Consider the following 14,657-nt stretch of genomic DNA (forward strand, 5'->3'; position numbering starts at 1 on the left):
CGACATGGGGTTACTCACAGGTTTTTTACCTGAATGTCAACACAGTCAACATGGATAGTGTGCACTCAGCACACTATTTTATTCTCCCACCACGCCCTTGTGGATGGTAGGGCATGAAATACCGCCTGTCAGCACATGTCGGCTCAAAAAATAGTGAAAAACCCCATGTCGACCTTTTGACTGTCGAGCTAAACATTCTCAAACTAATGACCTGTTGAACTAACGACCTGTCGAACTAATGACCTTTCGACCTAGAACCATGTCGACTGTTCCCTATGTCGACCTAGACTCATGTCGACATTTTCCCATGTCGACTTAATGGTGTCGACCTGACTGTCGACCATCATGCTGTAGACCAAATAACCGTATCCCAAATGTAACAGCTACATAAAATGGGCTAGGAGAAATGAGGGAGATTGCTAGACTAATCAGGGAGATAGGGAGATTGCTGCCACTTCAGGGAGTCTCCTGCAGAATGCAGGATTGTAGGCAACTATGCCTAATGAGGATAGTTCAATATAAGATTAGAGTAATATACATTTCCCTGTATATAGATCAGTGCATGTGAATAATATGTAATAAACTAGATACCTATGAGCAGGTTTACTCCATTTAAGGTGCCAGGATGGCATTAGAAAATGGCTGCCCCCATACTACAGACCGTTTTCTGTCTGCAGTATGGGGGCAGCCATTTTCTAAGAGTCTGTTTTCATTACAGCAGCAGGAGCCGGCGCCGGGAGAGACGGGACCGTGACAGGCAGATGCGGCCGGGCAGGTACGTCGAGGGGAGGGGGGCGCCTAAAAATATGCGGCGGCGGGGGGGGGGAGGATTAGGTAGTTACGCCACTGGTAAAACCCCACCCAAATCTAATTCTCTCTTCACAAGTAACATCTGCCCCACCTGCAGTGCACATGGTTTTGTTCATCTAAGAAGGATTTTGTCAGAAAGAGTGTAGAACTAGAATAAGGCCCTTAGTGTGCCACAAACAGACCTTTTTGTTTCTTTCTCTTTCTTCAAAGGTTGTATCATCAAAATCACAGAAAGGAACCAAATGTTCTCCAGCAGTGAGCACATGTAAATTGATCACTCACCTTCTACAGTGACATTACAGCTGCACTCTACCTTCCCTGCAGCATTCTCTGCTATGCATTTATACTGGCCTTCATCTTCAGGGAAGGTCTTCTCGATAGTGAGTGAACACAAGGACCCTGTAATAGAGAGATTGATTTCAGTCCTGTCATTTAGTCATGAAATGAGCAAAAATACACATCACTCACAGGGTCACTTATTAGAATAAACACAGGAGAACTAATGCCATGTATCCAGACATGATATAAACCAGCGCTATTGACATCATTGAAGATGCTCATAAGTTAATAGACTTTTTTATATCATAAATACAAAGGAACTTAGGATGGGAAATGCGCCCCCTTAATAGCAGCCTAATGAAGTCCTCCTGGGTTTACCACACCCACTACAGAAGAAGAAGGTCACGATTGACAGAAGAAGGTCACGGTTGTTCAGCCGGATAAAAATGGAGATTTTCATCCGGCTGAACAACCGTGATCTTCTTCTGTCAATGTTAAGTCACTGGAGAGACCTGTGAGACCTGTGTTTCTCTCCAGTGACTTAATATTGGAAGAAGGTCACGGATACTCAGCAATAGCGCCATAGGTGTGCGCAGCACATTTTATTACGGCGTGCATCACCTATTGTGCATCTCTAACAACACCCATTGGGTGCGTCTAACACCACCAATCAGGCATGTCTACCATCATCTATTGTCACTCACAATATAAAAGTCTCTCAGCCACAACAAAATCTCCTGCCTATTTCAGTCAGTTTTTAATCGTCTTATTACTCTCTGTAACAGTTCTTGCAAATAAAGTCAAAAACATATATGGATGACACAGGTATGTAGTGATATGACAATGGTCTAGTACAATTAACAATGCAAAACACACATAATTTAATGATAGGCTCTTTTAATAGAATACAGTTCTAAAAAGCAAAAGTCTTTGGTAAAAGGTATTGCTGGTTGCTAGCGGCAGGGAGGTGTTTATAAGGACGGGCACAGCATTAGGGGGTGCCTGTGCACCCCTAACAGTCTATGTGCGCACGCCTATGATCACCCTTATCAGAGTTGCGTGCATTAATAGCAACTGCACCGTTAGTGCTTTACTAATCACCCTTGTTAAGCGCAACTGTGAATCTCAGTAATTAGAATCACAAACACACAGACACACACAATCCACAGTGGTTGTTGGTCAGGTATGCGCTGAGAATTAGAATAATCACATTGCTTCTCCAAAGGAGGAAAGCAAGCATCCACTACACCATAGAGGTGAGGACATCTTCTCCAGCCTTGTCTTATATGGCTGGATCAAGCAGACTCCTGGGAGTCTACTTAATGCCCCCCAATCGGTTAAGGGGGCACCTCGTGACAAGTCACTTGTGATAAGGAAGCAGGAGTTAAATCATTCTTGCACCACCTGCAGGTTAACTTTCTCAACATGTTGGAGAGAGAACCTTTCCACCCAGACACATTGACACAGACTATATATGACCGTGTGTAGTAGGCATTATGTGAAGCATTTACCATTTCAGGGTCTGCACCATAGCTATCAAGCCAGTGGGATAAGGACACAGAGACACTGACACTCTTACCACAGCTCCCTTGAAGAGCTGGTAATGCAGTGCATAAAGCACCACTGTAATATATATATATATATATTTACATATAATATGTCAATTGAAGTGTACCCAAGGTAACACTTACTAGCGCTAGTAGTTATCTGCAGATTCCCTGCCCTTGCATTTTCAGCGCCCAGGGAAGGAGCAGGTTTTGGCGCTTTCTGTCTCAATGGCGCTTCAGTTATAGTGCAGAGGCAGTCCCTGTATGCAGGTGACCATGCGGTTCGAGGTGCACACCGCCATCGCCATATTCATGCTGCACGCAAAACCGGGGACTCACATGAGGGGACCCCGGTTTTGATGTTGCTGGCCTTAACACAGCACTTGGGGCCTTATTCGAGTTCACTCTTTCAGACAAAATCCTTCTTAGATGGACAAAACCATGTGCACTGCAGGGGGGCAGATGTAACTTGTGCAGATCTAATTAGATTTGGGTGGGGTTTTACTGCAAAGTGAGATCTATATTGCAGTGTTAAAATAAAGCAGCCAGTATTTACCCTGCAAAGAATCACCAAAAAATCACCAAATCTATTTATATCTGCACATGTTACATCTGCCCTCCTGCAGTGCACATGGTTTTGTCCATCTAAGAAGGATTTTGTCAGAAAGAGTGAACTCGAATAAGGCCCTTAGTGACAATATCTGTGCTGCTCACATGTTTGAGCTTGTTTCTCTGCACAGCAGGAACCCTTCCCCCATCACTCCAGCTGCACACAGGTGTCATGTTACAGCAGTGTTTTTCACACACTGTGCCGTGGCACACTAGTGTGCCTTGAGCTGCTCCCAAGTGTGCCCCCAGATCTAGAGATGCCCAAACCAGTTTATAGCCACCACCAGTTCAACTGTTATTTACTGGTCTCTTTTTTTCATGTAAAGGGCCAATGTATTTTATTTTTGTTACCTGTGGGGACCAGTATGATTGTTTTTTATATGTAGGCCAATAGGTTTGGATTTTTCTCATGGTGTGCCTTGGCAATTTGAAAATCTTATTTAGTGTGCCCCAAGGTAAAAAGGTTGAAAATCACTGTGTTACAGTGTGAGACTAGACCGTGTGATGTCCGCTAATAAAGCAGTGGGGTTTAGCACAGAAATAAGGGGACCAGTATACCTTAACTGCGCACATTGTGAGGTGCAGGTTACAGACATACATATACTGTACATCAGGGTTGCCGACTTTAAGATTCTCCTCTCCGGGAGAAGCCCGGAGAGGAGAGTTTCAGCAGCCGCTCAGGGGGCGGGGCTTACGAGTGACATCACTAAGACCCGCCCCCATGTTGTTAAAGCAGCGAATTCAGTGATCTCCGTGGAGGGGGCGGGGCTAAAATGACGCGATTTTGCCATTTTAGCTCCGCCCCCTCCTCTGAGACCCGAGGATTGCGGCATTTTAATGCCGCAATCCGGGGGTCAGCGGGGGTCCCCCCTGAATCCGGGAGGGTTGCCCACCCTTCCGGGGGCCGGGAGGGGGTACCCGATTTTCGGGAGACTCCCGGAAATTCCGGGAGGGTCGGCAACCCTGCTGTACATGTAATACATGCAGATTATACACTGTGTAAAAGGGCTAACACTCTTACAGAGATAGCGCTTTTAATAGCTGCAGCACATATACTGGAAAGTGTCATGTGCCTTCTGCCCTCTGCAACACATACACTGTGGAGTGTCTTGTGTTGTCTAATGGCTGCTCCTGTTAGCATGTAGCCAAAAGCGCGCCCACCGAGCACTGGTCCCGCTCTGGGTAAGCTCCGCCCAGCGTGATGGAACCGGAGCTTACCTGCATTTTTATACTGGAACTGACATTGAAAAATGTCCAACCCATGGAAAACTGCCCTGGACAGTACAGGAGGCAGTACCCAGTTCCAGTGTAGGCAGGGGGTTGCGCGGTCCCTGTGCAGGGCACCGCCGATACCGCCGCCGCCATCTTGCCGCACAGTAACCCGGGGGCCCCACGGTGGGGGACCCCGGGGTAGTACTCACCACATGAAGTCTTCAGACTGGACTAGGGGTGTGCGGCATGCCAGGGGTGTGCGCGCTGCAGCGCAATGCCCGCGGTAACATCACCCACGCAGGACGGTGGTCCTGTGGCAGGGACAGCTCTGTACCATGAAGTGGCCTGCAGCTGAACCCTTCCCCCAGTCTCCCACGATGCAGGACTGCTGTTGAGTCCAAAACAGCAGTCCCAAAATAATAAAAGAAATTAAACAGAAGAAAAAAACTCTCTGGAGCTCTTCCTGATGCGTGCTTCTCCTGAGGCACATTTCTAAAACTGACTAGAGGGAGGGGAGCAGAGGGGAGGAGCCAGTACACCCTGGATAAAGTTTTATATGTGCCTGTCTCCTTCGGATGACCTCTTATTCCCCATCGTTATGAACGACTCCCCTGTATCCCATAAGAATGTAATGCCCCTTTCAGACCGCACTTTAAAAACGGTATATTGCCTTTTTTTACCGTTTTAAAACGGTAATCTGTGCGGTCTGAAAGGTGCAGGACCACTTAACCGGTTAGAAAAAAACGTTTTTTCTAACCGGTTAAAATGCAGGGTCCTACCCGTTTCAGAACCGGTATTTTAGGCTCAAAATCGGTTCTGAAACGGTATTTAGGACCCAGCCAATGAGCTGGGTCCTAAATTCAGCACAGTGAATACTTAATGAGCGCTCATTAAGTATTCACAGCACTGGAGCCCCCCCCGCGTGCGTCGACAACCCCCGCGCGCGTGTCGACGCCCCCCCCCCCCCCCGCGTGTCGGCGCCCCCCCCCCCCCCCGTGTCGACTTACCCCGTGCCGGTATCTCCGTTGTGGTTCCCGGCACTGCAGCTCAGTATGCTCGGAAAGCACTTATGAAAAAAGTGTCTTTCAGAAAATGGCTGCCCCCATACGAAAGACAGTTTTTTTAAACAGGGTTTCCTATGGGGCAGCCATTTTCTGGAAGACACTTTTTTCATAAGTGCTTTCCGAGCATACCGAGCTGCAGTGCCGGGATCCACAACGGAGGTACCTGCACGGGGTAAGTCGACACGGGGGGGGGCGCCGACACGCGGGGGGGGGCGTCGACACGCGCGGGGGGCGTCGACATGCGCGGGGGCGTCGACATGCGCGGGGGCGTCGACACGCGCAAAGGGGGGGGAGGAGGGGGGAGCTGCACGGAGGGGAGGGCTGAAGGCTGCACTGGCTTTGACCCTGTATTTGGAAAGTTTCCAAAAACGGGTCTGCCAGTGTCAAAAAATCTGCACTTAAACGGTAATATACCGTTTAAGTGCTGCGGTGTGAAAGGAGTTTTATCTGGCAGACCCGTTTTTGGAAACGTTTCCAAATACAGGGTCAAAGCCAGAGATGCGGTCTGAAAGCAGCATAAGAGAAACATACAGTACGGTGGTACTTAGATGGGTGTTATATTTCAGATGTGATGTTGTTATGGGCAATCAATTAGATTATATTTATTATCTTCTAGAAGGTGCTAAATAAATAAGTAGATTCTTATTGGTTGCCCATAGCAACATCCCAATTGAAACAGAACTCCCATCTAAGTAAATAAACCACTTATTCTGATTTTCAAAGGCAAATTTCTTCTCAAATGTACAAAACCATGTTTACTGCAGGTGAGGCAGATGCAACATATGCAGAGAGATTTAGATTTGGTGGGTTATTTTCTTTCTGTGCAGGGAAAATACTGACTGCTTTATTTTTACACTGCAATATACATCTCACTTTGAAGTAAAACACGACCCAAACCTAATTCTCTCTGCACATGTTACATCTGCCCCACCTGCAGTGCACATGGTTTTGCCCATCTAAGAAGGATTTTGTCAGAAAGAATGAACCAAAATAAGGCCCATGGTTTTGTCCATTTGAGAAGGAATTTGGCTTTGCGAGTGAACCAGAATAAGGGCCCTAGTCACTTCTATATAACTTATGTAACCTACAAATACAGACTTATTTAGGAGTAATTAAATTCCTAGAGTTGAGCCGCCGAACATCACAAAGATGTCTTACTGTGTACATTACTTTCTCGTAGACAATCATAGCTAATTTTTCAGGGTGTGGTATGGGACTCTGACAGTCGGGATCCCAACAGTCATTATCCCGACGTCGGGATCCCGACTGGCCGGAGTCAGACAGCATGGCGAGCGCAAAAAAGACCCTTGCGGGCTCGCTGCGCTCGCCATGCTGCGGGCACGGTGGCTCGCTACGCGAGCCACCTATTCTATTCTCCCTCTATGGGGGTCGTGGACCCCCACGAGGGAAAGTAGCGGGTGTCCGTCGGGCACCCGGCTGTCGGCATTTTGACAGTTGGGATCCCGACGTCGGGTAAATGACTGTCGGGATCCCGACTGTCGGGAACCCGTCCGGCACCCAATTTTTCAGTACATCCCATGGGGTACAAGGAAATATTAGTGTATGCAAATTCAGCCTACCATTCCGGAGACACAACTAAAGGCATTGAATACTCTTGTCATTCAGAGAGATAATGGCTGGCCCTGAATGATGATCAGCATGTCAAGTTTTATGATCTAGATAAATTGCAGTTTACTGTAAGGAAGGTAGCAATGGAGGTCATTTACCAACTGGGAAGTTTTGGATCTGCAATACTTTTTCCTATATCTGGCACCACCCCTACTTGTTCACCAAATTCTGGTTGAGATATACCCCACATCAGAGCATTTAAAATGACCCAGTAAAAACAATATGTAACTAGTTTTGTTGGTAAATAAATTATTCAGAATACCTGCTTAAATGAAACAGTAAAATGCTACATAAAAAGCCAACCTACCTACAAGTCCAACCTATCTAGAATCTAACCTACTGTACCACCAGTCCACTCTACATACTGTAGAATCAGACTTACCCAGGGGTTAAATTGGGGAAGGAGGTGGGGATAATTAGGTGGCAGAATGAAATTCCACCACCTCACCATGATCACGTTAAGCCCTAGACTTACCTCCATTCCAACCTTTCTAGATTCCAAACAACCTCAACTCATCCTTCCTGAAATCTAACTTTCCTCCAAGTCCAATTGATTTCCAGTCAAGCCTACCTTCAGTTTACACTGTACTGGTTTCTACACAAAAAAAACCCTACACTCTTTAGACTTATTTTATATATTTGGCTAATTCTGAGTATCATTTCCACTTCCAAAAACTGGTACTAGTTTCCTAGGGGACTAAAAGTGGCCCTAGAAACTTTCTGGAAGTGGCCTCATGTGGGTTGCCGCAAATCAGTAATGGCCGGAGCCATTTTAACAGTAGACAGAGCTACATCCATCAGCACTGGGACTTCTATTTACTGCAGTGTATGGGGAGAAGGTGATGGGGTGGGAGGATGCGGGGCAGCAGACGGCAAAGCCAAGAGGGGAGAACAGGGTGCAGGAGAAGGCAGTGCTGCATCCAGCAGCAGGGAACAGTGTGGCATTGCCGCTAATGATACATGGCCCGGCGGGAGAAGATAGAGAACAAAATGACAGGAGTGCACCATAACAGGGAAGGGGGTGGGGTTATTTAGGCATGTTCCCAAAACATTTGGTGTTGCCTTAAAACAAGGGCATGGCCTCAAAGGGAAAGAGGAGGAGAGGCAGTGGGTAATAGTGAACAGGTGATGGAGAGAGACAGAGGGGGATGTCTTGGAAAGGCAGAGTGACAGGAGAGAGGAGAATGGGGAGATAGTGTCACAGGGGAGATGTAGATGGTGATGCAGTTGAGGTAGGCTGCATCAGGCAGGCACGATCAGAGGACCCGGGGACAGCCTGGGGGCACTGACCTCTCCTCCTCCAGCTGCGGTTCCCTTCCCAGCTGTTGGAGGAGCCTAGAGGAGGCACCCGGCGAGGAGAAGTGCCGGACAATGCTGCCACTGCTGCGCTGCTACACCAGCAGCTCGTGCGTAGCATTCCATGCGGTCGGCTGACGACTGTTGTCTCTCCTCCACCCTGATCACTGCTTCCCATGCTAGACTTTGCCCGTGCTGCACCCCTTCAGTGGAACGCACTCCCTCGCTCCATTAGACTCTCCCCGACCTTGCAAAGCTTCAAACGGGCACTGAAAACTCACCTATTCATCAAACCGTACCCTTCCTGTTAGACGCCGTCCCGGATGGTGGCCATCTTCATGGGACGCGTCACTGGGAGGCTTCAGGGACGTTGCTAGGCAACGCCCCGAACTTCCGCCGCGGCCGTCTCTGCAGGGAAAAGACTCTGCAGGACGGATCGGATGTGACGTCACTCAAGGGGGCGGCAGATTCAAAATATAAGCCGGCGTCTCTCTCAGACAGACGCCGGTTATAGCGTTCTTTCAGCCTGTGTCAGATCGTGTTCCTGGTCCTGGGTTCTGTCGGAAGCCCTCCTGTTGTTCCCCGCCTGTCCTGCCCTGCCTGGTTTTGTCCTGCCGTGCCTGGGATTCAGCTAGTGTGCCCCGCTGTTACACTCTTCATCCTAAGAGATCTGCAAGTGCTTGTCTGGGACTCCATCATCTTCCCAGATAAGTCAGGGGTTACCCTGTGTTTCTCCTTACGCAGTTTGGCATTCTTTGTTACTGGGCATCTTCCTCAGTATCATTACCATTTCTCTTTATAAGATCTTTATTAGCATTGTTGCCATTTCTTTATATAACATCTCACTAGCATTGTTGCCATTTTATGATATCTTCTTCTGGGCATTGTTGCCATTTCATTATATAACATCTCATTAGCATTGTTGCCATTTCTTTATATAACATCTCACTTGCATTGTTGCCAGTCAGTGTCACCTGCTCAGCCTTATTGCTTCTGGGAGTTCCCCGGTTCAGGGGTTTAGTTAGGTTGTCCCCTTGCTCTCTCCTGGCCTCGGCGGACGTGTTGTCTTTTCCTAAGACCTGCCTGTAGCGGAGTGGGGCGGACCTAATTCGCCCTTCAGCCGAGACGGGCCCAGGTGAAGCCTAGCACCGCACACGTCTGTCGATTCCAGTCAGAGGCAACGGAGTTAGGCTGCCGGGGATACTCCCAGAATCCTTACATTATAACCGGCCATACTATGATCCCCCAGCTGTTCTGGAGGATCTCCTTGTACTCAGTTGTTGTGCCCGGGTGTCTTGTGTTTTTACACCCATCATGGATCCCTCTGCAGGGGGTCCAGCTCAAGTACTCTCGGATCATGTTCGTCTCCTCATGCAGCAGATGGTGGAGTTGTCCCTGCGAGTAGAGACACAGGAGGAGGTTAGAAGAGTAGTCCCTGGTAGTTCTCAACCCGTCAAAGAACCTAAGATGAATCTTCCAGATCGCTTTTCGGGCGACCGGAAGTTGTTTTTCAATTTTAGGGAGAGCTGTAAACTATATTTCCGTCTCCGGCCCGTTTCCTCAGGCTCTGAAATTCAGAAGGTCGGGTTGGTAGTCTCCCTACTCCAAGGGGATCCACAAACATGGGCCTTTGGTTTAGGGGCAGATAGTCCTGAGCTCAGTTCTGTGGATGCATTTTTCACAGCTATGGGGGTGCTTTATGATGATCCCGATAAAGCAGCCTCCGCTGAGGCTCACATTCGGGCCTTGAAACAAGGTCGCCGTACTGCAGAGGCCTACTGCTCCGAATTCCGACGCTACGCTGGGGATACCACTTGGAATGATCCAGCACTGCGGAGCCAATTCCGTCTTGGCCTAGCAGATCAGGTAAAAGATTTCCTGGTACAGTATCCGGAGGCAGCGTCTCTTGATGACTTGATGCAGTTGGTGGTCCGCATTGATAGACGCATCAGAGAGAGGCGTTCCGAGCGAGAGTTACCTTCCTATCCTCTTGCCGAGACAGGAGGTGAGCTGGTGGGTGGGTCTGAAGAACCAATGCAAATTGGTGCATCTCGCCTTTCGAACCAGGAGAAGGCACGTCGTCGCTCCCTAGGCTTATGTTTGTATTGTGGGGGTAAAGGGCACCTTGTGGGCACATGTCCAGAGCGTCCGGGAAATGCCAGGGCCTAGGGGTTAGGGGAGGAATCCTTTTAGGCCAGTCCCGCTTGTCTCTAATTCTCTTTTGTTATGTGTTTGTTTGGGTCTAGGGGTTCAACGGTGGGAATCCCATGCCTTTGTGGATAGTGGGGCAGCCGGGAATTTCATCGATTCTCGCCTGGTTCAGGATCTTGCCATCCCATTAGTCTCTCTTCCCTCTGAGTTGTCTGTTTTTGGCTTGGATGGTAGTCTCCTTCCCAAGGGTCTAATTTCACATCGCACCGTGCCCTTAGACCTAAGCATAGGTTCCACCCACTCTGAGAGTTTAGAATTTCTTGTTATTCACAGTAGCTTAGCTCCTGTGGTGCTTGGTTTACCCTGGTTAAGATTACATAACCCTCATTTCGATTGGCGGACTGGGGAACTGCTGCGGTGGGGTGAGTCATGGGCTGACTCATGTCTGCACCTCCCTGTCAGGGTCTCAAGTTTCGCCAATCCTCTGCTCCCTGCTCCGTATGTTTCTTTTTCTGATGTCTTTTCCAAGAAAGAGGCAGAGACCTTACCTCCCCATCGACCTTACGACTGTGCCATCAGTCTCCTTCCTCAGGCTAAGTTACCCAAGGGTCGTTTGTACGCATTGTCCTTACCCGAAGCTAAGGCGATGGAGGAGTATATTGCCGACAACTTGAAAAAGGGCTTTATTCGTCCCTCAAAATCTCCTGTGGGGGCGGGGTTTTTCTTTGTCGGTAAGAAAGATGGTACCTTACGTCCGTGTATTGATTACAGACAGCTTAACTTAATTTCTGTAAAGAACTCTTACCCGTTGCCTCTGATTTCCGTCTTCTTTGATCAATTACGCTCTGCCACTGTTTTTTCAAAGATAGATCTCCGAGGTGCGTATAATTTGATTAGAATCAAAGCGGGGGATGAGTGGAAGACCGCTTTTAACACTCACACTGGTCATTATGAATACCTTGTGATGCCCTTTGGGCTGGCCAATGCCCCTGCAGTCTTTCAAGACTTCATTAATGACGTCCTTCGGGATTTTTTGGGGATTTTTGTGGTCGTTTATCTGGACGATATTTTGATTTTTTCTTCTTCTTTAGAGCAACATAGAGTACATGTTAAAAGGGTTTTACAGAGACTCAGAGAAAACTGTCTTTATGCTAAACTCAAAAAGTGTGAGTTTGAGGTCCATAGTATTTCCTTCCTTGGCTATGTTATTTCCCCAGAGGGCTTCTATATGGATCCTGCCAAGGTTCAGGCTATCTTGGATTGGGTGCAGCCCACTACTCTGAAAGCAGTCCAGAGGTTTCTGGGGTTCGCGAACTACTATCGCAGGTTTATTCCTGCGTTCTCAGATATAGTCGCACCCATCGTTGCACTCACCAAGAAGGGTGCAGATCCCGCTCTCTGGTCTACAGAAGTCCACAATTCTTTTCGTCTTCTTAAAGTTCTTTTGTTTCTGCCTGGATCTTACGTCATCCAGATCCTGACCGCCCATTTATTTTAGAGGTTGATGCCTCCGAAATTGGCATAGGGGCTGTGTTGTCGCAGGTAGATCCTAAGGATGGTCTTTTACATCCCTGTTCCTTCCATTCTTGTAAATTCTCTCCCGCGGAGCGTAATTACGATGTGGGGAACAGGGAACTTCTGGCCATAAAGTGCGCTCTGGAAGAATGGAGGCACTGGCTGGAGGGAGCCAAATTTCAGGTGACCATTTTCACTGATCATAAAAACCTCTCTTATCTTCAGGATGCCAAGAGACTAAATGCCCGTCAGACAAGGTGGGCGTTATTCTTTGCTCGATTTAATTTTCGTATCACCTTTAGGCCGGGTTCCCGAAATGTCAAGGCGGACGCCTTGTCTAGGAGTTTTTTTAGGTCTTCAGGACTAGGAATCGGCGCTTGAGACCATTATTCCTTCTTCTAGGATTTATGTTGGTATCGCGCAAACACTTTTGGATAAAGTCCTACGGGCACAAACGGAAGCACCCGACCTCACCCCTGTTTGTCCCCTCCAGACTCCGAGGGAAGGTTCTTGCTGAGTTTCATACGGCCAAGACTGCAGGCCATCCTGGTTGTACTAAAACATTGGATTTAATTTCTCGTTCTGTATGGTGGCCATCAATGAGAGGGGATGTGGAATCTTTCGTCAAGTCTTGCGAGGTTTGTGCCAGAAACAAGTCCCTCCGCACCCCTCACACGGGTCAACTTCTTCCTTTATCTTGTCCGGAGAGACCATGGACCCATATCTCCATGGATTTTATTGTAGATTTGCCTTCTTCCTCTGGTCATGATACCATCTGGGTGGTTGTGGACCGCTTCAGCAAAATGGCGCAAAAACTAGCTGCATTATTTTTGCTGCATATCTTTCGCCTCCATGGTCTCCCCACAGATATTGTCTCGGATAGGGGGGTGCAGTTTGTCGCCAGGTTTTGGAAGTTCCTCTGTGCAGCTTTAGGCATCAACCTCAGTCCATCTTCTGGGTATCATCCCCAGTCGAATGGACAGACTGAAAGAGTCAATCAAAACCTCAAGCAATTTTTAAGATGTTATGTTTCCAAGTGTCAGAACAATTGGTCGGAGCATCTGCCTTTCGCAGAGTTTGCATATAATAATGCATGGCATTCAGCTTCGAAGATGTCTCCTTTTTTCTGTGTCTCTGGTCAACATCCCAGAGCCAATTCTTTTGATTCCGGATCTTCCGGGGGTGGTTCTTGGTTATCTCAGAAGAGGGTCATTTGGAGCAAAATTCATAAGGCTCTTCTTGCTTCTTCGGCTTCTGCCAAACGGTTCTCTGATCGTAACAGGAGGCCTTGCTCTTTTAGAGTGGGAGACTGGGTTTTTCTTTCTACCCGGAACATTAAGATTCGCCAGGTCTCTCAGAAACTTGGGCCCCGCTTTATTGGTCCTTTTAAAATTATCAGTCAAATCAACCCAGTGGCTTTTAAGCTCCAACTGCCCCGGATCATGAAAATTCACAATACTTTTCATTGCTCTCTTTTCAAGCAGGCATCTCAGCCCAGGCGCAAGGGACCCGCACCTATCCTTGTCCAAGGTCACAAGGAGTTTGTTATTGAAAGGATTCTTGATTCTAAGGTGACTCGCAATCAGCTCAAATTTCTGGTTCATTGGAAGGGATATGGCCCGGAGGAGAGATCCTGGATCCCGGACCACGAGCTCCACGCTACTTCTCTCAAGAGGCGGTTTTTTGAAGAATTTCCCCATAAACCCAGGGTTGGGGGTCCCTTGACTCCTCCTCAAGGGGGGGGTACTGTGGCGTCCCGGGCGTCGCCGCCGTCCTAATCCTTCAGCAGCGTCTGCGCTGCTAGGACGGCGGCCATCTTCCTGGGACGCGTCACTGGGAGGCTTCAGGGACGTTGCTCGGCAACGCCCCGAACTTCCGCCATGGCCGTCTCTGCAGGGGGAAGACTCTGCAGGATGGACCGGATGTGACGTCACTCAAGGGGGCGGCAGATTCAAAATATAAGCCGGCGTCTCTTATAGCGTTCTTTCAGCCTGTGTCAGATCGTGTTCCTGGTCCTGGGTTCTGTCGGAAGCCCTTCTGTTGTTCCCGCCTGTCCTGCCCTGCCTGGTTTTGTCCTGCAGTGCCTGGGATTCAGCTAGTGTGCCCCGCTGTTACACTCTTCATCCTAAGAGATCTGCAAGTGCTTGTCTGGGACTCCGTCATCTTCCCAGATAAGTCAGGGGTTACCCTGTGTTTCTCCTTACGCAGTTTGGCATTCTTTGTTTCTGGGCATCTTCCTCAGTATCATTACCATTTCTCTTTATAAGATCTTTATTAGCATTGTTGCCATTTCTTTATATAACATCTCACTAGCATTGTTTCCATTTTATAATATCTTCTTCTGGGCATTGTTGCCATTTCATTATATAACATCTCATTAGCATTGTTTGCCATTTCTTTATATAACATCTCACTTGCATTGTTGCCAGTCAGTGTCACCTGCTCAGCCTTATTGCTTCCCTGGGGTTCTTGGAGTTTCCCGGTTCAGGGGTTTAGTTAGGTTGTCCCCTTGCTCTCTCCTGGCCTCGGCGGACGTGTTGTCTTT

At 48.2% G+C, this 14,657-nt stretch overlaps 1 protein-coding gene across 3 annotated transcripts in view; it reads right to left on the reverse strand.

The window, feature by feature from the left end:
• Positions 1-14,657, reverse strand: part of MYLK (myosin light chain kinase) — a 383,637-nt gene that overhangs the window by 338,286 nt on the left and 30,694 nt on the right. For all 3 annotated transcript variants that reach the window (XM_083153527.1, XM_083153528.1, XM_083153529.1), the window contains exon 2: positions 1,093-1,209. In XM_083153527.1, coding sequence (XP_083009653.1) covers positions 1,093-1,209 — 117 coding nt within the window. The remainder of the gene's footprint in view (positions 1-1,092; positions 1,210-14,657) is intronic.

This window comes from Crinia signifera, chromosome 7 (assembly GCF_055691185.1).
Source record: "Crinia signifera chromosome 7, ASM5569118v1, whole genome shotgun sequence".
NCBI classification, from domain to species: domain Eukaryota; kingdom Metazoa; phylum Chordata; class Amphibia; order Anura; family Myobatrachidae; genus Crinia; species Crinia signifera.